Source organism: Pygocentrus nattereri, chromosome 11, assembly GCF_015220715.1.
Source record: "Pygocentrus nattereri isolate fPygNat1 chromosome 11, fPygNat1.pri, whole genome shotgun sequence".
Taxonomy (NCBI): Eukaryota; Metazoa; Chordata; class Actinopteri; order Characiformes; family Serrasalmidae; genus Pygocentrus; species Pygocentrus nattereri.
This window is the reverse complement of record NC_051221.1, coordinates 2,725,715-2,751,333: the sequence shown is the minus strand read 5'-3', so window position 1 is coordinate 2,751,333 and position 25,619 is coordinate 2,725,715. Positions and strand designations below refer to the sequence as shown.

At 42.0% G+C, this 25,619-nt stretch overlaps 3 gene segments (V, D, J or C); 2 read left to right on the top strand and 1 right to left on the bottom strand.

The window, feature by feature from the left end:
• Positions 1 to 1,370: 1,370 nt before the first annotated feature.
• LOC119264335 lies at positions 1,371 to 6,118 on the bottom strand. The segment is given in 3 exon segments: positions 1,371 to 1,826; positions 2,528 to 2,636; positions 6,101 to 6,118. Coding segments are annotated over 3 exon segments (450 nt in total).
• Positions 6,119 to 11,627: 5,509 nt separating this feature from the next.
• LOC119264366 lies at positions 11,628 to 12,192 on the top strand (the record flags this gene model as incomplete). The annotated part of the segment is given in 2 exon segments: positions 11,628 to 11,684; positions 11,798 to 12,192. Coding segments are annotated over 2 exon segments (444 nt in total), but the record flags the coding sequence as incomplete, so codon positions are not given.
• A 4,463-nt stretch (positions 12,193 to 16,655) lies between these two features.
• LOC119264365 lies at positions 16,656 to 17,243 on the top strand. The segment is given in 2 exon segments: positions 16,656 to 16,712; positions 16,826 to 17,243. Coding segments are annotated over 2 exon segments (456 nt in total).
• The last annotated feature ends 8,376 nt before the right edge of the window (positions 17,244 to 25,619 follow it).

The window sequence follows — 25,619 nt, the reverse complement described above, 5'->3', positions numbered from 1 at the left end:
CCAACAAAAGTCTTCCAGTTATCTCTACTCCCACTTCTCACCTGAGTAATCTTGAATGTCTGGAATTGTCCTGTTCCAACTAAAACCTGCTGCAGTTATGCCGGTCATGAAGAAATCTGGTGTAGATTCAACTGGTTTAAATAATTTACAGACTTTCACAGGGCCATATAATTAATCAGCATGGACTCAGTTTTCTTTGTTATGTGAATGAGAAACAGATATAAATCAGCTTCAACTCCTCTAATCTCTCCCCCCTCCCTCTCTAACTGTCTGTTGGGATATTACAAGTTGGGAGAGCTGTAATTTCCTTATGCTTAACTCTGATGAGACTGATTTCCTAACTACCCCAAAATATTTACTTGCACTCACTCTGATATGAGCTGTAACATTGACGGAGTCCATGTAAAACTCTCAGAACCTGTTTCTGATCTAGGTGTCATATTTACTTTGTCACTTTCTATTGATTATCATATCAGCTCACTGATTAAACCACCTTCAGTCTCCTCTATAACATTTCCAGGGTCCGTCTCATGCTCAGTAGCAGTGATGCAGAAATGCTGATTAGTGTGTTTATGAGTATCTCTACACACCAGCTCGTACACTCAGGTCTTCTGGTACTGCTTTCTTCACCCCAGTTTAGATCATCCTCAGACAGTGGTTCATTGTAACAGCTCCAGAACTTTGAAACTCACTTCCTCAAAGTCTCCATGATCTCACATTTGACTTTTCCTTGAATTTCAATAATTTTCATTTGTAAACCAACCTTGTGGGGAAGGTGATATAAAAATGAAGATTATTACTATTAGAAACACAATTTCATTAAAACAAATAGTGCCTGGTTGGGTGGACAACATTGTGATGCATCAGTGTTTTCAGGTTAATGAAAGTGGCTGATAGAGTCAAGAGTTCTTTAGAGTCTCTGAATCAGAAACATTACATTTATAAAAAAGTGATTAATGATTTGATTCTTTTGGGACAGAGTTGATCTGTTATCCATGTAACGACTTGTTTATGGTTTTATTTGTATATTTGTTATTTGTGTGAGTTTGAATTGGTTTATTCATTTTCTAATAATGGAAAGTTTTATGGATTATAATCTTGTTTCTTGTGACTTTTTGAAAAATAATTATTAATTAAATAATAATTAATAATAATAATAAAATAATTTTTACAATAAAACCTCAAAAAATCATGACACAAAATAGGAAATACTGCAGTTAATCAAATCTATAAGCTTTATTTTTAGAAGAGAAATAAACCAACTTGATTCCAGGAAATTACAGATCAAAGAAATGTTTACATGTTTATTGATGCTGGAAACAATAAAAGAAATAAAGAAAGAGAATAACACAATAAACAATGAAAGACTGTAGATATTAAAACTAATACTCTTTATTGTGATGGTGAAGTGATGAGATGAAGATCAGAGCATTAAGCAGAGCCATGTTTGAGCTCACTGAAGATCAAGAGGAGCTCTAGCAGCTCCAACACACGCGTGGACGCTCACTGCCCAGTGCATTGCTCTCTCCTCAGGGTTTGGCTGACAGGAGTCTGGGAGTCCTTGGTGGCCTCACAGGTCACTGTCTTCTTTAGCCACTGGTCCGCCTGGAGGGTCAGGGTGCTGCTCCAGCTGTAGAGGCCGTCGTCCTTCTGCAGAAGCCCGGGGCTCTGGCTAACCCCCGAGCTCCAGCTGCTCCCGTCCACCTTCCAGCTCAGCCTCCAGTCTGAGGGGAAGCCCTTGTTGGCCAAACACACGAGTGTGGCCTTCCCCTGCTGCAGCTCCACGCTGGAGGGGGGCAGGACCGTGAGGGTGGGCGCGGCCAAACCTAGGACACACACACAGTTTCATTTCCCTTATTTCTAACAGAGCACAACTGAGTTCAGTGATGCATTAAAAACCAAACTCTAATTACAACCTTAAACTCAACCGTTTCACACACAAACTCATATTTCCAATCACATTCATAGCTGCACTTCATTTCCATTTTCATTAGAAAATATTACTGAATTTCACTCAGTAAAACTCAGACATTCTGCACATCCTGTGATGGGAAATTTGAAATGGAACATGATTTTATTTCCTCCAAAACAATAAATAATCCCTAAATAAATGGAGCTGCAGTCTCCATGTACTATGGCTTCAAAGCTTTAGAGCTGAAAACGCCGCTCATAATAACCTCCACATTGTGGCTTCCAGATGGAGACAGAACTGCTGTAATGGAGCCCAACACTGACACTACAATCCAGCTCTACATCTGATCTTTTTAAAGAAATGTCATTACTGAACACTTCACAGGAAACCTTTAGGAAATATTAGTGTTTTAAAGAAAAGAAATCCAGTTCAGAAACAGGAGCTCGTGGTAAAGCCTAAAGCTCCACGCTCGCCACACTTCAGCCAAGTTCTAATGAAATACATTCAAATTTGGATCAGAACTGATTTAGAAGAACATCAAGTACGTCTGTACTGTTGATCCATAGTCATTTTAATAAAAGATTCCTTTTGAATAAGGAGGAAAAGTGGACTTACTTCCAACTGACAGTTTGGTTCCTCCACCAAAAGTGTACCACAGTGATACAAACTGGTTTACTGGCTGTACAAAAACCTCCTGCTCTAAACACGCCGCTCTCTTCAGCCTCTACACGCACTATTTCTGACCTATAATACAATATTAATGGGTTCTCCAATCATCTAATAATGGAATAAACTACACACTGTAGATCTGCACACGTTCTGCCTTTTATTCCCAACAAGGATTATTTTATAAGCAGTGAAATATCTAAACTGAGGACTCGCTTGGTCCTTTAGAATTTACACAGCAGACACACTGAACTTCCTAAACACTAAATATACAGTTTTAAATTGGTAGAAAATGTTCTAGATAAAAGTTCTTCTAAAAGTAATAGATGAAAAGGTTCTTACTGTTTTCATTGTTTCCTCCACCAAAAAGTCCTCCAGCCCTGATCCAGACAGACTGGGTGGCAGTTGTAGCTGCAGAGACCCTCAAATGAAAGGCAGAGACAGTTAGAACTGCACAATAAGAGAGCGCCCTCTGCTGGACATTAAAGGGGATATTTCACTTCTAATAGAGGCTCCACTTTGCATGATCAGCCCATGCTTCAGTGCTCTGCTAGTGTTTATAGTCCTGTGAGTTTAACACTTCATGACTGAGAGCTGCTGCCCCACAAACTTCACCCACAGCAACCATGACTTTGGTCTCCATCTTCATCTGGACCCTCACCCTCTGGACTCAAGGTAAAAATATCACGGGTTATATTTCAGTTCTGAGGTGCATCAACTCACTTTTCTGTTTAATCATAACTGAATTAAAATTAAAAGAAGATGTTCTGAAATGTTCTGACTTGTTTTTCTCTGTATTTTTTTTTCTTTAGGGTCATTTGGAGACATAATTATGACTCAGACTCCAGGATCTCAGACTGTTTCACCAGGAGACTCTGTTACTATCAGCTGCAGATCCAGTCAGAGCATCAGCAACTATGTCACCTGGTATCTGCAGAAACCTGAAGAAGCTCCTAAATTTCTGATCTATGGTGCTACTTATCGTCAGTCTGGTGTTCCAGATCGTTTCAGTGGGAGTTATTCTGGAACATCATTTACTCTAAAGATCAGTGGAGTTCAGTCTGAAGATGCAGGAGATTATTACTGTCAGCAGGGTGGCTACACTCCGTTAACACAGTGTTAGAGCGCGATACAAAAACCTCCCTCAGCTGTAGAGGAACTGGTCTGACTCAGAAACTCTCACTGATCTGAGAACAGCTGCTAAAGCTGCACTCAGCTGAACTCATCAACTCCAAAACACTACAGTAGTGAGCACTGTTCTCTCTTTGGGGGGTTCTCCTGACTGTGAAACAGGGTTCTTCAGCAGGAGATGGAACATCTCACAAAACACATTCAGCACATCTTTTCTAAAGATAGCCTTCAAATATCTACAAACTCATGGATATTATTAGTTCTACTTCAAAGTAGTGAAGAGACAAAAATCTCCCACAGATTGTGTCTGACGTTAAAGTATCATCCCACCTTAATAGTAATAATAATAATAATAACGATAATAATAACAACAATAATCATCATCATTATTATTATTATTATCATAATTATTATATGTTCCATATTACATTTACATTTATTTTATTTAGCAGACTCCCTTTCATTACAGTAGAGGTCAATTCAACACAAAGTACCCAGATAGTCTCTAAAGTCTATAACCTAAAAATCAAGTCCTATCAAAGCTTGATCTTGTTAAATAAGGACAAATTTTAAAGTATTTTAATTTTTAATAAGTAAACAATAAATTCAACAGTGGTCTGAGGGATTTAGTGAAGCACTAAGTCTTCAGCCCACAGAAGAAGGGGCTCAGAGAAAGTGTAACCACTGAGAGACGTGGACGGTGAAGCGTTGAGAAATGACCTCATGCCTTTCTTGGATCTCAGGGAAGGGCAGGGCAGGGATCAGGAGATCTGAAGTTAGCGTGTGAGTGTGTTATTATGAATTCAGGTGCAGAGGACATGTGAAGCCGGGAATTCGTGAACTTGATCAGTTGAAGCATTCTGCATCCTCTGTAGAAGAGAAAAGGTGCATGAAAGAAAGTCAGCAAGCTGAAAATTTCAGTAATCAAGTCTGGAAATGACTAAGACGTAAATGAAGTCCTCTTTTCTGGAATGAAACCTTTTCATCTCATTTTAGCAGCTCAGTTTCATCAGGACTCCCTGACAGAAGAGACAGTGTATCTCAGTAGGGCCTTCCTGGTTAAATAAATAATAAATAAATAAAATAAAATAAAAAATTCTGGTTCATGTCGTAGAAATCCTCAGGATTGTCATGTGATCAGAGCTGGTTATGAAGAATCAGTCCAAGGTGATGATTAGATGAAGTACAGCTGGGTTTCTACATAGCAATGATAATGAAATGAGATCAGCACTAATTATGTTTACATACACAACAGTGGGTTCAGCATTAGACTAAGATATGATCGTTAGAACAGTGTGGTTTGATGATCATGGACTGACTGTGGTCTTAGTCGATCTGTACTTAGCAAGAATAAAACATGAATCCAGGCTGATAATCACAGGACTATGACAGCTTTATGACACCAAAACAAATGAGTGACCAAAGGAGAAAAAGCCCACAGTCTTGTGTAGAGAAAGAGTCTTTAATGTTATAGATTCAATGTTACAGACCGGTAGGATAAATACAGTAGCTGGTGGTTCACAGTACCAAATACAGATTGGAGAAAGATGAGAACTGAGTGAAGATAATTAAGAGCAGCTGTTTGTTCTTCAGTTTGGATGTTTTCAAGGAAAATTTGATTAACTGTAAATCAAAGTTTAAAAGGGTTTGCAGAAGCACCAAAAGGAAGAAGTGAAACCAGCCCCCCACAGCCCACCCAGCTGAACTCAAACAAGCAGTTTAAGCAGTAAACAGTCAGACAGAGAGAGAGAGAGAGAGAGAGAGAGAGAGAGAGAGAGAGAGAGAGAGAGAGAGAAAGAGAGAGAGAGAGAGAGACAGAGAGAGAGAGAGAGAGAGAGAGAGAGACAGAGAGAGAGACAGAGAGAGAGAGAGAGAGAGAGAGAGAGACAGAGAGAGAGAGAGAGAGAGAGAGAGAGAGACAGAGAGAGAGAGAGAGACAGAGAGAGAGAGAGAGAGAGAGAGAGAGAGAGAGAGAGAGAGAGAGAGCAGTGGGGTGGAACTCAGATCTGCATGAACAGGCCTGAGTCGTCCTCTTTCTCCCAGAATAGAGCAGCACTTTCACCAGATGTTCAGCTTCATTCAGCCAAACTCCCTCAAGATCAACACACAGCACTGCACTGAATCTCCAGCTGAACTCCCTCTCTAAGAACACTGACCATCACCATTCATCACAGTAAAGAACTCAGACTGAACTCAAAAGAACTGGAAACTATGCAGCAGCACTAATGCGTTCTAGCACTGGAGAACATTCACTGGTTCCTCTTTCCACAGTGGAACAACTAGAACTTTCCTAACTCCTAATCTAACTACCAGCAGATGAAGTGTCATAAAAACAGTTCAAACCTCTCATTGAAACCTGTGCATGTCTTCATCCAGGAGAATCTCACTGACCTCAGACCAGCTGGTCATCATGATCTGCAGCTGATAATGAGGGGATTAAATGAATCTCCTGTTTAAATAGAATAAAAGTCTCTTTTCACAGTGAGTTTGGTTCCTCCATTGAAAGAGAACCACAGTGCTACATTTCAGTGAAGTCATTGTACATAAACCTCCATCACTCCTCACTGTTCACCCTGAGCTCTTCTACACTCATCAACTATTGATGAGCTTTAGAGATGAACGTCTAACACTGAATGAACAGAACTGAGCTGATACTTTTTGATCAGATCTGAATAATCAGACGTGTTTATTATGGAGGTGTTTGGTGAGTCCATTTCCATAGAGGCTCCACTTTGCATGATCATCCCATGCTTCAGTGCTCTGCTAGTGTTTATAGTCCTGTGAGTTTAACACTTCATGACTGAGAGCTGCTGCCCCACAAACTTCACCCACAGCAACCATGACTTTGGTCTCCATCTTCATCTGGACGCTCACCCTCTGGACTCAAGGTAAACATTTATATAAGTGTGTGGGGACAGAGGACTAACGCTTGTAATTAAAGTTCTCTTTTCACAGTCAGTGAACCATTAAATATGTGTGAGTTTACATTGACTATATATTCATTCATATGTTCATCCATAATTTATTACAGGATCCAGTGGTCAGGTGACCGTGACTCAGACTCCTGCAGTGAAAACTGTTTCTCCAGGAGACTCAGTTACCATCAGCTGTAGAACCAGCCCTGCAGTAGGAACTTGGTCAGGTAGTCCTTGTTTAGCCTGGTATCAGCAGAAACCTGGAGAAGTTCCTAAACTCCTGATCTATGCTGCTACCAGTAGACAGTCAGGTGTTCCAGCTCGTTTCAGTGGCAGTGGATCTGGATCTGACTTCACTCTGACCATCAGTAATGTCCAGACTGAAGATGCAGGAGATTATTACTGTCAGAGTTTTCATTATATCAGTGGTATCTGGTTGTTCCCACAGTGTTTAGTAGGTGTACAAAAACCCCCCTCAGTCCAGCTGCACAGAGACTGCACTGCTGCAGCTGGACTCTACTGCAGGTGCTGAGGGGAGGATGGACACACACAATAACACACTCTGTGGAAATCAGGACTTTAGATGGAGTTTGTTCTTCTGTTCATTAGACTGGAAATGCTTTGTGATTTTAGGGGTTTATTTCCTGATCTCCACAGGTCTGGAACTAGCTGTAGAGTTCAGCTCCAGTCTCATTTATTCTAAAGTTTATTATAAGGATCTGGACAGATTATGAAATGGATGTTTCTCTCAGTCCTGAGAAAGAGGGAGTCCCTGAAGAAGTCCTTCAACAAACTCAGACTCATCAGCTTTTAGTAGGAGATCATATTCAGAGGTGAGTACTAAACAAAATATTAATAATTACTTCTACCCATGCTTATTAGTGAATATAATACTCTTTTTTTCTCAGGTCTATTTCAGTCATTAACATTTAGTTCCCAATTCCTTTTTTTTAACTTTATTCGGTTGTGTTGGTTCAGCTGCTGGTCTGCTAGGAGATGATATTCAGAGGTGAGTAGGTATTAGTTACACCTCCAGTCTCGAAGCTATTTTACTGACACAGTGACCCCCTCCCCAACTCTCTAACCAAAACCAAACATGTGCTGCATGAACATCCGTTGCCACAGAGTTTTATGTCACTGTAACTGCATTTTATCACAGATGAGTGACAGCAGCGTCTCATGTGCTCCAAACAAGAGCTGTAAACGAGATCTTTCCAGTTCACCTGCATCATCACTTCCATTTTTATCAATTTTTAGAGTTTTTATCGATTTTTATTGAGTTTTATCAATGAAAGATATTGGAAGTAAATCCATTATGGACCATTACAAACACTTTATTTAAAGGTCATCACATAGTGAAAAAAAAGAAATCCTGTATAGAAAAAAGACGCAACGATAATCATTTTATAATCGCATCACAGCCTCTGAACCATAATTGAATCGAATTGTGAGGTGCTTAGATATTCCCACCCCTAAAATTCAGAATTTTGACATTTTCATCCATATAACATGTACTCTCTCTCTCTCTCTCTCTCTCTTTCTCTCCATATGTACTCCATCAATATTCAGGGACAATAATTTCAGATATTTACTGAAGAAGTTGCAGTAAAACTGAAACACTGACAGTAACAGATTGTCTGTTATAAACTTTGAATATTGTGTTTAAGAGATTCTATAAAAAATTCACATTCACCACTGTTAGCTTGGTGCTAACATAACATTAGAAATCTTTTAAGGGTGCCAGGGGAAATTTCATTGCCCCAGCTGTGAATTGGACAAACACTAAATCCACTTATAATCGATGTAAATGTTTCTGCAGGAATCATTTCCACCTGGACTGTTTTGCTGTTGCTCACACCTCCGACTTTGGGGCTTTACTATTTTGTTTTAAATGAAAAACAATCCTAATGACATGAAAACTAATTAACAATCGTGTGGACAGCACCGCATGTTCTTCTGTAACACTTTCTTTTACATACCTAAAATAATTTATAAAATAATTCATAGTGGATTTTGACATATGTTTTGATTATTATTGTTTCAGACTCCAGCCTCTTTTCAGTTTCTTAACTGGCTGTGTCCCATTTCTGATTCCAGGTTCTGCTGAAATTCTATCAGCAGCTACAGCAGCACTGAGAGTCCTGCCTCAAAGTTGTCATTCCTGGTCTTCTGTCTGTGTTGGGCTTTCCTTAGATTCTCTTTAGCCACACCGTCATCTTCAGCCTCCAGACCTATTCATTTGTCATGCAGTGCGTTTTGAAAGAATGTGAACTCTCATGTTGTGAATTTCTACAAAACTGTGAGCTAAAATATAATCAAACCTTTATTTTTATATTAGAACCATAGATGAGAACCCACGTAAAGAAATGACACAAAATATACAGTTTCTCATTCCTTTATTGAGCTAAGTGAGCCGATATTAAATGTCGTTGTTGGTTAAAGTGTGGTAAAACTTTGTGTTGAAGAACTGGTGTGGCCCCCGTGAGAAATAAGGACTTCAAACAAACGGTTCCTAGAACTGTTGGTGAACTCTGAACGGAAACTTGGAGGAATCTTGGCCCATTCCTCCCTACAGAACTGCTTCAACTGTTACGTTGGTCTGCATTCTTGTACGAACACTGCACATTATGTTTTGCCTGAACATGCCTTTGGAATTAAGGTCTGAACTTTGTGTCGTTCCAAAATCAGAAAATTTTTTCTGCTTCAACCATTCTTTCTAGAGTAACTATCATCTTTAAGGTCATTGTTTTTCTGCAGGACCCGCCTTCTGATGAGGTTCAGTTCACAGATGGATGCCTGAAAATTCTCCTACAGAATTTCTTGACACAATCCAGAATTTATAGCTCCATCAAATGCTGGCAAGTTGTACTGGTCCAATAGCAGCCAACCATGATACTGCCACCACCATGTTTCAAAGATGGGATGAGGTTCTTATGCTGGAATGTAGTGTTTGGTCTTCTGGCTCATCCAGGTTGTCTTGAGGAAACACAACACAGGCAGAATGGCTCTTCCTGGAGACAAGTGGAACAGTTTACCATCAATCCATTTAAAATATTCTAGTTTGCCTGATGGTGGACTCAGGAACCCTGAGATTAGTCTGAGAAGCCTGCAGATGCTCAGATTTTAGCGTGGGGATCTTTGTGATCTTCCAGAATATCCTATGCCACAGTTGTAGCCTATTTGTTTGTGTTATTTGTTTTATTGAGTTATGTTTATCTGTTTTATGACATAACTGAAGATCTGATAATATTTAGGTCATATACATGTTGAAATTAATAAAATGATAACGAGTTCAAGCAGCACTGTATGATAAAATACACTCCCATGTTTCCTTGAAGTCCTTTCACTCTTTTGCCAGACATTCCAAAAGAACCTTCACCTGATATTCATACAGCAGCTCAAAGGAAGAAAACCTGTTGATGATGGCCTTGAGGGTCTGATTGAAGCTGAAGTCCAAGCCCTTTTAAACCAGACCTTTTCTTGTAATAATAGGTGGAGCTTTGTGCTCTTTAAGATAAAATACCTAAATTAAGTAGAATTGAAGTTTAACAAAACCCAAAGGCTCAGTTCTAAGAAAGCTTCAGGTTAATGTGCAGCATAAGATTACTGAAATATTTCTGTATGTGGACTGATATTATTTTCTATATCCATCTTTTGAAGTCTTCCCAAATATATTTCATTCTTCGGTGAACTTGGATTTGACTGTTTTTGTTTCAACATTTTTTTACTTTTGTTCTCATAGTTTATTTTCATTGATTGACTCACAGTAGTGCTCAGTTCCAGCCTAGGAGACTGAACACTCTACATATTACTGTATTCTCACTCTAACACACCTGACTGACCTGATGCAGAGCTTAATGATCCCCTGATGAGTTGAAGAAGGTTTGATACAATAAGACCAAGACACACCCACAGTTATCAGCACAAAAGGAAGAAGTGAAACCAGCCCCCCACAGCCCACCCAGCTGAACTCAAACAAGCAGTTTAAAGCAGTAAACAGTCAGACAGAGAGAGAGAGACAGAGAGAGAGAGAGAGAGAGAGAGACAGAGAGAGAGAGAGAGAGATAGAGAGAGAGAGAGAGAGAGAGAGAGAGAGAGAGAGAGAGAGACAGAGAGACAGAGAGAGAGAGAGAGAGAGAGAGAGAGAGAGAGAGAGAGCAGTGGGGTGGAACTCAGATCTGCATGAACAGGCCTGAGTCGTCCTCTTTCTCCCAGAATAGAGCAGCACTTTCACCAGATGTTCAGCTTCATTCAGCCAAACTCCCTCAAGATCAACACACAGCACTGCACTGAATCTCCAGCTGAACTCCCTCTCTAACAACACTGACCATCACCATTCATCACAGTAAAGAACTCAGACTGAACTCAAAAGAACTGGAAACTATGCAGCAGCACTAATGCGTTCTAGCACTGGAGAACATTCACTGGTTCCTCTTTCCACAGTGGAACAACTAGAACTTTCCTAACTCCTAATCTAACTACCAGCAGATGAAGTGTCATAAAAACAGTTCAAACCTCTCATTGAAACCTGTGCATGTCTTCATCCAGGAGAATCTCACTGACCTCAGACCAGCTGGTCATCATGATCTGCAGCTGATAATGAGGGGATTAAATGAATCTCCTGTTTAAATAGAATAAAAGTCTCTTTTCACAGTGAGTTTGGTTCCTCCACTGAAAGAGAACCACAGTGCTACATTTCAGTGAAGTCATTGTACATAAACCTCCATCACTCCTCACTGTTCACCCTGAGCTCTTCTACACTCATCAACTATTGATGAGCTTTAGAGATGAACGTCTAACACTGAATGAACAGAACTGAGCTGATACTTTTTGATCAGATCTGAATAATCAGACGTGTTTATTATGGAGGTGTTTGGTGAGTCCATTTCCATAGAGGCTCCACTTTGCATGATCATCCCATGCTTCAGTGCTCTGCTAGTGTTTATAGTCCTGTGAGTTTAACACTTCATGACTGAGAGCTGCTGCCCCACAAACTTCACCCACAGCAACCATGACTTTGGTCTCCATCTTCATCTGGACGCTCACCCTCTGGACTCAAGGTAACTCACTCATTCATCTTTGTGTAAATTAATTTCTGTCCTGCTTGATGTACATTTTTTTGTATTTTACGTTTTATACAATATTGCTTTTTTCTTTTCTTTTCTTTTCTCAGGATCCAGTGGTCAGGTGACCATGACTCAGACTCCTGCAGTGAAAACTGTTTCTCCAGGAGACTCAGTTACCATCAGCTGTAGAACCAGCACTGGAGTATATAACAATAACTATCTATCCTGGTATCTGCAGAAACCTGGAGAAGCTCCTAAAATCCTGATCTACAGGGCTACCAGTAGACAGTCAGGTGTTCCAGCTCGTTTCAGTGGCAGTGGATCTGGATCTGACTTCACTCTGACCATCAGTAATGTCCAGACTGAAGATGCAGGAGATTATTACTGTCAGAGTGTACACAGGATCAGTGGTAGCTGGGTGATCCCACAGAGTTTAGTAGGTGTACAAAAACCCCCCTCAGTCCAGCTGCACAGAGACTGCACTGCTGCAGCTGGACTCTACTGCAGGTGCTGAGGGGGAGGATGGACACACACAATAACACACTCTGTGGAAATCAGGACTTTAGATGGAGTTTGTTCTTCTGTTCATTAGACTGGAAATGCTTTGTGATTTTAGGGGTTTATTTCCTGATCTCCACAGGTCTGGAACTAGCTGTAGAGCTCAGCTCCAGTCTCATTTATTCTAAAGTTTATTATAAGGATCTGGACAGATTATGAAATGGATGTTTCTCTCAGTCCTGAGAAAGAGGGAGTCCCTGAAGAAGTCCTTCAACAAACTCAGACTCATCAGCTTTTAGTAGGAGATCATATTCAGAGGTGAGTACTAAACAAAATATTAATAATTACTTCTACCCATGCTTATTAGTGAATATAATACTCTTTTTTTCTCAGGTCTATTTCAGTCATTAACATTTAGTTCCCAATTCCTTTTTTTTAACTTTATTCGGTTGTGTTGGTTCAGCTGCTGGTCTGCTAGGAGATGATATTCAGAGGTGAGTAGGTATTAGTTACACCTCCAGTCTCGAAGCTATTTTACTGACACAGTGACCCCCTCCCCAACTCTCTAACCAAAACCAAACATGTGCTGCATGAACATCCGTTGCCACAGAGTTTTATGTCACTGTAACTGCATTTTATCACAGATGAGTGACAGCAGCGTCTCATGTGCTCCAAACAAGAGCTGTAAACGAGATCTTTCCAGTTCACCTGCATCATCACTTCCATTTTTATCGATTTTTAGAGTTTTTATCGATTTTTATTGAGTTTTATCAATGAAAGATATTGGAAGTAAATCCATTATGGACCATTACAAACACTTTATTTAAAGGTCATCACATAGTGAAAAAAAAGAAATCCTGTATAGAAAAAAGACGCAACGATAATCATTTTATAATCGCATCACAGCCTCTGAACCATAATGGAATCGAATTGTGAGGTGCTTAGATATTCCCACCCCTAAAATTCAGAATTTTGACATTTTCATCCATATAACATGTACTCTCTCTCTCTCTCTCTCTCTCTCTCTCTCTCTCTTTCTCTCCATATGTACTCCATCAATATTCAGGGACAATAATTTCAGATATTTACTGAAGAAGTTGCAGTAAAACTGAAACACTGACAGTAACAGATTGTCTGTTATAAACTTTGAATATTGTGTTTAAGAGATTCTATAAAAAATTCACATTCACCACTGTTAGCTTGGTGCTAACATAACATTAGAAATCTTTTAAGGGTGCCAGGGGAAATTTCATTGCCCCAGCTGTGAATTGGACAAACACTAAATCCACTTATAATCGATGTAAATGTTTCTGCAGGAATCATTTCCACCTGGACTGTTTTGCTGTTGCTCACACCTCCGACTTTGGGGCTTTACTATTTTGTTTTAAATGAAAAACAATCCTAATGACATGAAAACTAATTAACAATCGTGTGGACAGCACCGCATGTTCTTCTGTAACACTTTCTTTTACATACCTAAAATAATTTATAAAATAATTCATAGTGGATTTTGACATATGTTTTGATTATTATTGTTTCAGACTCCAGCCTCTTTTCAGTTTCTTAACTGGCTGTGTCCCATTTCTGATTCCAGGTTCTGCTGAAATTCTATCAGCAGCTACAGCAGCACTGAGAGTCCTGCCTCAAAGTTGTCATTCCTGGTCTTCTGTCTGTGTTGGGCTTTCCTTAGATTCTCTTTAGCCACACCGTCATCTTCAGCCTCCAGACCTATTCATTTGTCATGCAGTGCGTTTTGAAAGAATGTGAACTCTCATGTTGTGAATTTCTACAAAACTGTGAGCTAAAATATAATCAAGCCTTTATTTTTATATTAGAACCATAGATGAGAACCCACGTAAAGAAATGACACAAAATATACAGTTTCTCATTCCTTTATTGAGCTAAGTGAGCCGATATTAAATGTCGTTGTTGGTTAAAGTGTGGTAAAACTTTGTGTTGAAGAACTGGTGTGGCCCCCGTGAGAAATAAGGACTTCAAACAAACGGTTCCTACAACTGTTGGTGAACTCTGAACGGAAACTTGGAGGAATCTTGGCCCATTCCTCCCTACAGAACTGCTTCAACTGTTACGTTGGTCTGCTTTCTTGTACGAACACTGCACATTAGGTTTTGCCTGAACATGCCTTTGGAATTAAGGTCTGAACTTTGTGTCGTTCCAAAATCAGAACATTTTTTCTGCTTCAACCATTCTTTCTAGAGTAACTATCATCTTTAAGGTCATTGTTTTTCTGCAGGACCCGCCTTCTGATGAGGTTCAGTTCACAGATGGATGCCTGAAAATTCTCCTACAGAATTTCTTGACACAATCCAGAATTTATAGCTCCATCAAATGCTGGCAAGTTGTACTGGTCCAATAGCAGCCAACCATGATACTGCCACCACCATGTTTCAAAGATGGGATGAGGTTCTTATGCTGGAATGTAGTGTTTGGTCTTCTGGCTCATCCAGGTTGTCTTGAGGAAACACAACACAGGCAGAATGGCTCTTCCTGGAGACAAGTGGAACAGTTTACCATCAATCCATTCAAAATATTCTAGTTTGCCTGATGGTGGACTCAGGAACCCTGAGATTAGTCTGAGAAGCCTGCAGATGCTCAGATTTTAGCGTGGGGATCTTTGTGATCTTCCAGAATATCCTATGCCACAGTTGTAGCCTATTTGTTTGTGTTATTTGTTTTATTGAGTTCTGTTTATCTGTTTTATGACATAACTGAAGATCTGATAATATTTAGGTCATATACATGTTGAAATTAATAAAATGATAACGAGTTCAAGCAGCACTGTATGATAAAATACACTCCCATGTTTCCTTGAAGTCCTTTCACTCTTTTGCCAGACATTCCAAAAGAACCTTCACCTGATATTCATACAGCAGCTCAAAGGAAGAAAACCTGTTGATGATGGCCTTGAGGGTCTGATTGAAGCTGAAGTCCAAGCCCTTTTAAACCAGAACTTTTCTTGTAATAATAGGTGGAGCTTTGTGCTCTTTAAGATAAAATACCTAAATTAAGTAGAATTGAAGTTTAACAAAACCCAAAGGCTCAGTTCTAAGAAAGCTTCAGGTTAATGTGCAGCATAAGTTTACTGAAATATTTCTGTATGTGGACTGATATTATTTTCTATATCCATCTTTTGAAGTCTTACCAAATATATTTCATTCTTCGGTGAACTTGGATTTGACTGTTTTTGTTTCAACATTTTTTGACTTTTGTTCTCATAGTTTATTTTCAAGGATTGACTCACAGTGGTGCTCAGTTCCAGCCTAGGAGACTGAACACTCTACATATTACTGTATTCTCACTCTAACACACCTGACTGACCTGATGCAGAGCTTAATGATCCCCTGATGAGTTGAAGGAGGTTTGATACAATAAGACCAAGACACACCCACAGTTATCAGCACTAAAGGAAGAAGTGAAACCAGCCCCCCCACAGCCCACCCAGCTGAACTCAAACAAGCAGTTTAAAGCAGTAAACAGTCAGACAGAGAGAGAGAGACAGAGAGAGAGAGAGAGAGAGAGAGAGAGACAGAGAGAGAGAGAGAGAGAGAGAGAGAGAGAGAGAGATAGAGAGAGAGAGAGAGAGAGAGAGAGAGAGAGAGAGCAGTGGGGTGGAACTCAGATCTGCATGAACAGGCCTGAGTCGTCCTCTTTCTCCCAGAATAGAGCAGCACTTTCACCAGATGTTCAGCGTCATTCAGCCAAACTCCCTCAAGATCAACACACAGCACTGCACTGAATCTCCAGCTGAACTCCCTCTCTAACAACACTGACCATCACCATTCATCACAGTAAAGAACTCAGACGGAACTCAAAAGAACTGGAAACTATGCAGCAGCACTAATGCGTTCTAGCACTGGAGAACATTTACTGGTTCCTCTTTCCACAGTGGAACAACTAGAACTTTCCTTACTCCTAATCTAACTACCATCAGATTAAGTGTCATAGAAACAGTTCAAACCTCTCATTAAAACCTGTGAATGTCTTCATCCAGGAGAACCTCACTGACCTCAGACCAGCTGGTCATCATGATCTGCAGCTGATAATGAGGGGATTAAATGAACCTCCTGTTTAAATAGAATAAAAGTCTCTTTTCACAGTGAGTTTGTTTCCTCCACTGAAAGAGAACCACAGTGCTACATTTCAGTGAAGTCATTGTACATAAACCTCCATCACTCCTCACTGTTCACCCTGAGCTCTTCTACACTCATCAACTATTGATGAGCTTTAGAAATGAACGTCTAACACTGAATGAACAGAACTGAGCTGATACTTTTTAATCAGATCTAAATAATCAGACGTGTTTATTATGGAGGTGTTTGGTGAGTCCATTTCCATAGAGGCTCCACTTTGCATGATCAGCCCATGCTTCAGTGCTCTGCTAGTGTTTATAGTCCTGTGAGTTTAACACTTCATGACTGAGAGCTGCTGCCCCACAAACTTCACCCACAGCAACCATGACTTTGGTCTCCATCTTCATCTGGACGCTCACCCTCTGGACTCAAGGTCACTCACTCATTCATCTTTGTGTAAATTAATTTCTGTCCTGTTTGATGTACATTTTTTTGTATTTTACGTTTTATACAATATTGCTTTTTTCTTTTCTTTTCTTTTCTCAGGATCCAGTGGTCAGGTGACCATGACTCAGACTCCTGCAGTGAAAACTGTTTCTCCAGGAGACTCAGTTACCATCAGCTGTAGAACCAGCACTGGAGTATATAACAATAACTATCTATCCTGGTATCTGCAGAAACCTGGAGAAGCTCCTAAAATCCTGATCTACAGGGCTACCAGTAGACAGTCAGGTGTTCCAGCTCGTTTCAGTGGCAGTGGTTCTGGATCTGACTTCACTCTGACCATCAGTAATGTCCAGACTGAAGATGCAGGAGATTATTACTGTCAGAGTGTACACAGGATCAGTGGTAGCTGGGTGATCCCACAGAGTTTAGTAGGCGTACAAAAACCCCCCTCAGTCCAGCTGCACAGAGACTGCACTGCTGCAGCTGGACTCTACTGCAGGTGCTGAAGGGGAGGATGGACACACACAATAACACACTCTGTGGAAATCAGGACTTTAGATGGAGTTTTTTCTTCTGTTCATTAGACTGGAAATGCTTTGTGGTTTTAGGGGTTTATTTCCTGATCTCCACAGGTCTGGAACTAGCTGTAGAGTTCAGCTCCAGTCTCATTTATTCTAAAGTTTATTATAAGGATCTGGACAGATTATGAAATGGATGTTTCTCTCAGTCCTGAGAAAGAGGGAGTCCCTGAAGAAGTCCTTCAACAAACTCAGACTCATCAACTTTAGTAGGAGATCATATTCAGAGGTGAGTAGAGTGTAAACAGTAATTCATCTGTTTAACCTCAAATAATTACTTCATGTGGTAACAATCATCGTTTCTGGCCTCATTCAGTTGAAATAACACATTTAGAGTGTTTATTTCAGTAAAACCAGTTCACTCAAATTTTACAGCATGAAGACATTCAGACTCCTCCAGTAATGTTCAGAGACAGACATGAAGTTCAGATCTTTACTGAATTCTCTGTAAAACTGAAACACTAAACTATGGAAACAGAATGTCTGTTATAAGCTTTGAACATCTGAGTTTAAGTCAGAGCTGCTATAAAACTCTACATGTGCACCACCGTTAGCTTGGAGCTAACATTACATTACAAACCGCTTAGATGTGCTAAACTAGACGTCCACATGAACTGATTCAAATGAATCCTGTCCACTCAACATTTAACGTGTACAGCAGATCACTGTTCCTGTTATTGATTTATTTATTTAATTATGATTGATTTTCTACATTAATGACCTGAACTGAAGATCTAGCTCTAAAAGTCACAGTTGAGGACTGAGTTCTATAGAGAAACTCAGAGTTCTGATATATTTTGGATCTGATCTTTTTATTTACTCCTATTTAATTTATAGTTTTACTGCTACTTCAGTCATGATTTCTCTGAAGTATCAACACTTTCTCTGGAGTCTGATTTGAAGCTCCTCTTTCTCTCTCAACACCTTTCACACTACACGACTTACACTGTTGTTCTGTGTTCCTACAGTGCAGAACTTCCCAAGAGTCTAACTGGACCTGATGGACACAGTGGTCAGCAGCAGCTGGTGTGCTGTTGAAGTAATCCACTATGGAGTCTGACTCTGAAGTCAAAGATGTTCCCAATCTAAAAACAGCATAAATGTTGTGACTGGCAGCGCTGTTACTGACCAGCCTGACCACCCAGCCCTCTACACACTGAGCTCCACCAGCTCAGAGGACTGTATGCTGTGCACTTCATCTCTGGCTAAGCCTTATTTCTAGTATATGTAAATATTTATACTGTAACTGTTTATTTAAGATGTTACCTGAACGTTATGCTGCTCCTCTGTACCTGCACTGTAGACTTTATATACTGACCACTGTTTACACCACTAGTACTTCTGCATTTACTGGACTGCAGTTCACCAGCACATTTCTGTCTATATACCTGATACACTTGAATATCTGACTATGCAATAACTGTCTATACGTCCAGGACACCTATAACACTCGCCTACGCACATCTTGTGTACGTTCGACACCTGAACCTACTGACCGCACATTCTGTCTGTCTTTTACTGTCTTTAGTCTCTGCCCTGTTTACTATGCATCTCTTATTACTGCACTGGAAAAGTCGCCCCATAGTGTTTCATTATACTGTACTACCCTGTATTGTATAATGACAATAAAGTTGAACTGAATTGAACTGAATTGAATGAATTGAATTGAATTGAATTGAATGATGAAGTTAACCACAGAATAAAAGAAACAGTGAAATGTAGATTCATATACTGACTTTTGTGCGTATCTAAAAGTAAAGATATTCATCCATCCATCCATCCATCCATTATCTTCCGCTTCTCCGGGGTTCGGGTCTCGGGGGCAGCATCCTAAGCAATGAAGCCCAGACCTCCCTTTCCCCAGCCACTTCCACCAGCGCCCGAACCACCTCAGCTTGCTCCTCTCAACGTGAAGAAGCAGCGGCTCTACTCCGAGTCCCTCCCGGATGACTGAACTTCTCACCCTATATCTAAGGGAGAGTCCAGACACCCTGCGGAGGAAACTCATTTCGGCCGCTTGTATTCGCGATCTTATTCTTTCGGTCATTACCCAAAGCTCATGACCATAGGTGAGGGTGGGAACGTAGATCAACCGGTAAATCGAGAGCCTTGCCTTATGGCTCAGCTCTTTCTTTACCACAACAGACCGGTAAAGAGCCCGCATCACTGCTGACCCAGCACCAATCCGCCTGTCAATCTCCCGCTCCCTTGTACCATCACTCGTCAACAAGACCCCGAGATACTTGAACTAATCCACTTGAGGCAAGAGCCTATCCCCGACCCAGAGAGGGCTCTCCACCCTTTTCCGCCTGAGAACCATGGTCTCGGATTTAGAGGTACTGATTCTCATCCCAGCCACTTCACACTCGGCTGCAAACCGATCCAGCGAAAGCTGAAGTTCGCGGCCTGATGTCCCCAATAGGACCACATCATCTGCAAACAGCAGCGATGTGACCCTGAGGTCACCAAACCGGACACCCTCCATCCCCTGACTGCGCCTAGAAATTCTATCCATAAAAATTATGAATAGAATCGTTGACAATGGGCAGCCCTGACGGAGTCCAACTCTCACTGGGAACGAGTCTGACTTACTGCCGGCTATGCGAACCAAACTCCAGCTTTGTTTGTACAGGGCCTGAATGGCTCGTAGCAAAGAGCCATGTACCCTGTACTCCCGAAGCACCTCCCACAGAATACCCCGGGGAACACAGTCGAATGCCTTCTCCAGATCCACAAAGCACATGTGGACTGGTTGGGCAAACTCCCATGAACCCTCCAGAATCCTGGAGAGGGTGAAGAGTTGGTCCAGTGTTCCACGACCAGGACGGAACCCGCACTGCTCCTCCTGAATCCGAGGTTCGACTATGAGCCGGACTCTCTTCTCCAGTACCCCTGCATAGACCTTACCAGGGAGGCTGAGGAGTGTGATTCCCCTGTAGTTGGAACACACCCTCCGGTCCCCTTTTTTAAAAAGAGGCACCACCACCCCAGTCTGCCAATCCAGTGGCACCGCCCCCGATGTCCACGCAATGTTGAAAAGGCGTGTCAGCCAACACAGCCCCACAACATCCAGAGCCTTGAGGAACTCAGGGCGGATCTCATCCACCCCTGGAGCCTTGCCACCAAGGAGCTTCTTAACTGCCTTAGCGACTTCGGCCTCAGTAATGGACAAGCCTATTCCCATGTCCCCAGACTCAGCCTCCTCACTGGAGAACGTGTCGGTGGGATTGAGAAGGTCCTCAAAGTATTCCTTCCACCGCCCAATGACGTCTTCAGTCGAAGTCAGCAGCACACCATCTCCACTATATACAGTGCTAGTGGCACACTGCTTTCCCCTTCTGAGTCGCCTGACGGTTTGCCAGAATCTTTTCGGAGCCGACTTAAAGTCACTTTCCAAGGCCTCACCAAACTCCTCCCATACACGGGTTTTTGCATTGGCGACAACTGAAGCCGCAGATCGCTTGGCCTGTCGATACCTGCCAGCTGCCTCTGGTGTCCCACAGGCCAACCATGCCCGGTAGGACTCCTTCTTCAGCTTGACGGCATCTCTCACCTGGGGTGTCCACCATCGGGTTCGAAGATTACCGCCCCAACAGGCACCAACTACCTTACGGCCACAGCTACAGTCAGCCGCTTCAGCAATGGAGGAACGGAACATGGCCCATTCTGAGTCAATGTCCCCCACCTCCCCCGATATCTGGTCAAAGTTCTGACGGAGGTGTGAGTTGAAGATCAATCTGACAGGTTCTTCTGCTAGACGTTCCCAGCAAACCCTCACTATACGTTTGGGCTTGCCTGGTCTGACTGGCATCTTCCCCCACCACCTGGTCCAACTCACCATCAGGTGGTGATCAGTTGACAGCTCAGCTCCTCTCTTTACCCGAGTGTCCAAAACACATGGCCGCAAGTCCGATGACACGACTACAAAGTCAATCATTGAACTGCAGCCTAGGGTGTCCTGGTGCCATGTGCACTTATGGACATCCTTGTGTTCACACATGGTGTTCGTGATGGACAAACTGTGGTTTGCGCAGAAGTCCAAAAACTGAACACCACTCGGGTTCAGATCAGAGAGGCCATTCCTCCCAATCACACCCCTCCAGGTCTCACTGTCATTGCCCATGTGAGCGTTGAAGTCCCCCAGTAGGACAATAGAGTCTCCAGGAGGAGCACTTTCAAGCACCCTTCCCAAGGACTCTAAGAAGGCTGGGTACTCTGAACTGCTGTTCGGTGCATAAGCACAGACAACAGTCAGGACCCGTTCCCCAACCCGAAGGAGTAGGGAAGCTACCCTCTCGTCCACCGGAGAAAACCCCAACATACAGGCACCGAGTCGAGGGGCTATGAGAAAGCCCACACCTGCCCGCCGCCTCTCACCATGGGCAACTCCAGAAAAGAATAAAGTCCAGCCCCTCTCAAGGAGATTGGACCCAGAGCCCAAGCTGTGTGTTGAGGTGAGCCCGACTATATCTAGCCGGTATCTCTCAACCTCGCGCACCAACTCAGGCTCCTTCCCCGCCAGTGAGGTAACGTTCCAAGTTCCAAAAGCCAGTTTCAGCAACCGAGGATCAGAATGCCAAGGCCCACGCCTTCGGACACTGCCCGAACCACAACGCACCGAACCCCTACTACTGCCCCTCCCATTGGAGGTGGGTCGATGGGAGGGGGGACTCATGTAACTCCTTCGGGCTGGGCCAGGCCGGGCACCATGAGTAAATGCCCGGCCACCAGACGCTCGCTGGCGAGCCCCTCCCCCAGGCCTGGCTCCAGGGTGGGGCCCCGGTAACCCTGTTCCGGGCAGGGTACACAAGTCCCGTTTTTGTGTCTTCATAGGGGTTATTATGGATCACACTTTGTCTGACCTGTCACCTAGGACCAGTTTGCCATGGGAGACCCTACCAGGAGCTTTTGCTCCAGACAACATAGCTCCTAAGATCATTCAAGCACGCAAACCCCTCCACCACGATAAGGTCTCCAAGGAGAGGTAAAGATATTATGGTTTGAAAAAAGCTCAGGGGAGTTTATTTTATATTGATATTTATTTTAGTTCATGTACTTGGATTTCCACAAAGAATGACTGGTCCCACTTTATATTATGTGTCCATAATAACTGTGTAGTTACATATAAATAACATGTAAAAACAATGTAACTACATATGATTTAATCACCGTTACGAATTGATTACAGAAGCACAAGTTGTGTAATTACACACGTGTATCACCTTCAGTTTGCCCCATGTAATTACACACGTGTATCTTGATAGTCGTAACAGTCTATTCTCCCTTATGTAATTACACGAGGGTAATAACAAGTGTAATTACATTTGTAATTAGACTGGAACAGCAGTTTAGTTCTGGTCATGTCCAGCAGTAAAAGAAAGTATGGAATAACTTGCAGTAACACATTATTACACTGGACCAGCTTTCCTAACGTTTAGATAATATCTATGCTGCTAGCGCCGTGACACTGTAACCAGTTTCAGCTTTAAACCATTCTGCAATGTGACGGTGCAGGAGACGTCCCCTTATCCTAAAATCTAACTTTAAAGACATTAATTAAATGTGTTGTACCTCCTCCAAAGCAATGTTTATATCACCACTCCATTACACAGGACCTACATAACAACTACACAGGAACTGTCCACTTATTATAAAGTGGAACTTTTACATAGTTACTCTGGAATAACTGTGTTTCATTATATTTCTCCAAGGAATTCCAGTGGATAGAGACCTTTGCGGTATCCAAGTTACACAGAATGTCAAATGTTTTCATGAATGTCCACATTATCACAGAAAACACACAAAATTTGATTTGACATCTTTATTCCAAGTCCTTTTAAATCAACCTTCTCAAATCAAACAGTTCTTAACCCTGAAGAAGTCTTCTGACTTTTCACAGCAACATTGAACATCTACTTCTGCACAATAGCAGACGAACTATAATAAACTACCCAGTAACTTTACTGTAGGAGTTTTTTATTCATTCACTTATAAAATAAACAGGACTACCTTAAAATATTATGTTCATCAATCATCTAACTAAGTTCACAGAAGAATAATGTCTCACATTTTACAAATGATTCTTCTCAGCTTGATGATCAGTTATTTAACTTTCACTGATCTTAAAAAATAAATAAAGCAAAGAGCAAACCATAAACACAACACAACAAAGAAAGAATCCACCAAAGGAAAAACTGATAACGGCCTGTTTGATTGATTTATTTCAATCTGTAAGTAATTGGGAGCATCAACCCTGCACTCTTTGGTGCATTTATGGCAGACCGGACATCTGCTGTAAGTGCTTCCTGACACCAGACCGCTCGTCCGGCTCCGAGCAAAGAATGACCAGCGCTTTCTAAAATAAAGCAGTGCTGCAAAACCACTTTGTGAGTGAGGCGTTTGTTTTAAAGCTGCTTCACTGCATGCGACCATCTGACAATCGCGGATAGATGCCTAGAGCCCACACAGGTGAGACCACCACAGCTGGAGGCAACGTTTTGGAAATGGCCGGAAAACCTCGTCGCACCTGTTTACATAGAAGTCACTGGAGACGACTGATGACGTCTCTGGTGCTTGAAGGGTCGTCCCATTTCATAGGGGGGAAGATTTCAACCACTAGCCCTTCTAACGCCGTCTCAAGAGGGAGGGTTACCCTCAAAAACAAGGGGTAGGGGTAGAAATAAGAAATGGGACTGGGCCTTAATTAATAAAGTGTCCTGAAGGTATAAAACAGGTCTTACATACTTAATGTGTGAGGTCACTGAGACCTGAATAACACCAGTGTTTATGGAGTAGTGCAGGGTCATGAGGTCACAGATCAGCCTGATGTTTATTAGGTACAGGATTATCTCTCAACTGCAGCTCTAACACAGAGAATTCCTCTTTATTTGGTGATGCTGCCCTGTTTATGTACCAGGTCTGTTCACTGTGAAAGCAGAGCGGCAGCCTTTCTAGTGACTGTAGTCCCGTCAGTGAAAAGAGACCCGCTTCCCCCACAAGGAGGTGCTGTTGTCTAAGTTAAACAGAGACGTTGGAGATGGTGGACTTGTAGTTAAAGCCTGTGATGAGTCTTAAACAGTAGTGTGGACTTCATTACTGCTTGAAGGGGAGAAGTTAATTCTCTAGACTCCTTAAACTGCTGTGCTGTTTATTCCACTCTAGTTTATTTCAGACCACACAAGCTAATGAATGAGTGGAGCTCTGAGCCGTGAGCTGCTGTGCTGTGGTGGAAAGTTCTCAGCTTGGAGAAATAAAGGCTTTGGAGCAGCATCAGTGGATCTCTCCTCTCACAGTCCTTTACCTGCCTGACAGTTCAGTAGTTTATTCTCAAAGGTTCCTCACACTGGTTCTCAGTTCCAGCCCTGAAAGCTCTACAGTCCTCATACTTTTGTAGTCTTAGTCCAGCTCACTGGACTAAACCCATGAAGGGCTTTAGAATTACCTGATGAGTTTAATGAGGGACGAGACACTACGAGTACGAAGCAGCACTAAAGGAAGAAGTGAAACCAGCCCCCCCACAGCCCACCCAGCTGAACACAAACAAGCAGTTTTAAGCAGTAAACAGTCAGACAGAGAGAGAGAGAGAGAGAGAGAGAGAGAGAGAGAGAGAGAGAGAGAGAGAGCAGTGGGGTGGAACTCAGATCTGCATGAACAGGCCTGAGTCGTCCTCTTTCTCCCAGAATAGAGCAGCACTTTCACCAGATGTTCAGCTTCATTCAGCCAAACTCCCTCAAGATCAACACACAGCACTGCACTGAATCTCCAGCTGAACTCCCTCTCTAACAACACTGACCATCACCATTCATCACAGTAAAGAACTCAGACTGAACTCAAAAGAACTGGAAACTATGCAGCAGCACTAAGGCGTTCTAGCACTGGAGAACATTTACTGGTTCCTCTTTCCACAGTGGAACAACTAGAACTCCTAATCTAACTACCATCAGATGAAGTGTCATAGAAACAGTTCAAACCTCTCATTAAAACCTGTGAATGTCTTCATCCAGGATAATCTCACTGACCTCAGACCAGCTGGTCATCATGATCTGAATCAGTGCTGGTTCTTTACCTTTAGCACAGTTCACTCTAGAACATATGAGTGGAGCTCCAAGCAATCTTCCTTTCCTCTTTACTCTATTAATGAATGCTGTCCAGATGCTCTCAAATTACAGTTACTCTCTCTTTAAAGCTTCTGAAACTCATGCCTCTTGAAGACCTGGCTTGTACGCTCTTCTCACTCCTGTCCTTGTTCCACTCCAGAGCTCCAGGACATGAGAGCAGTAGGCTTCCACCTTTAGTAGCTTTAGAAGAAACCTGGC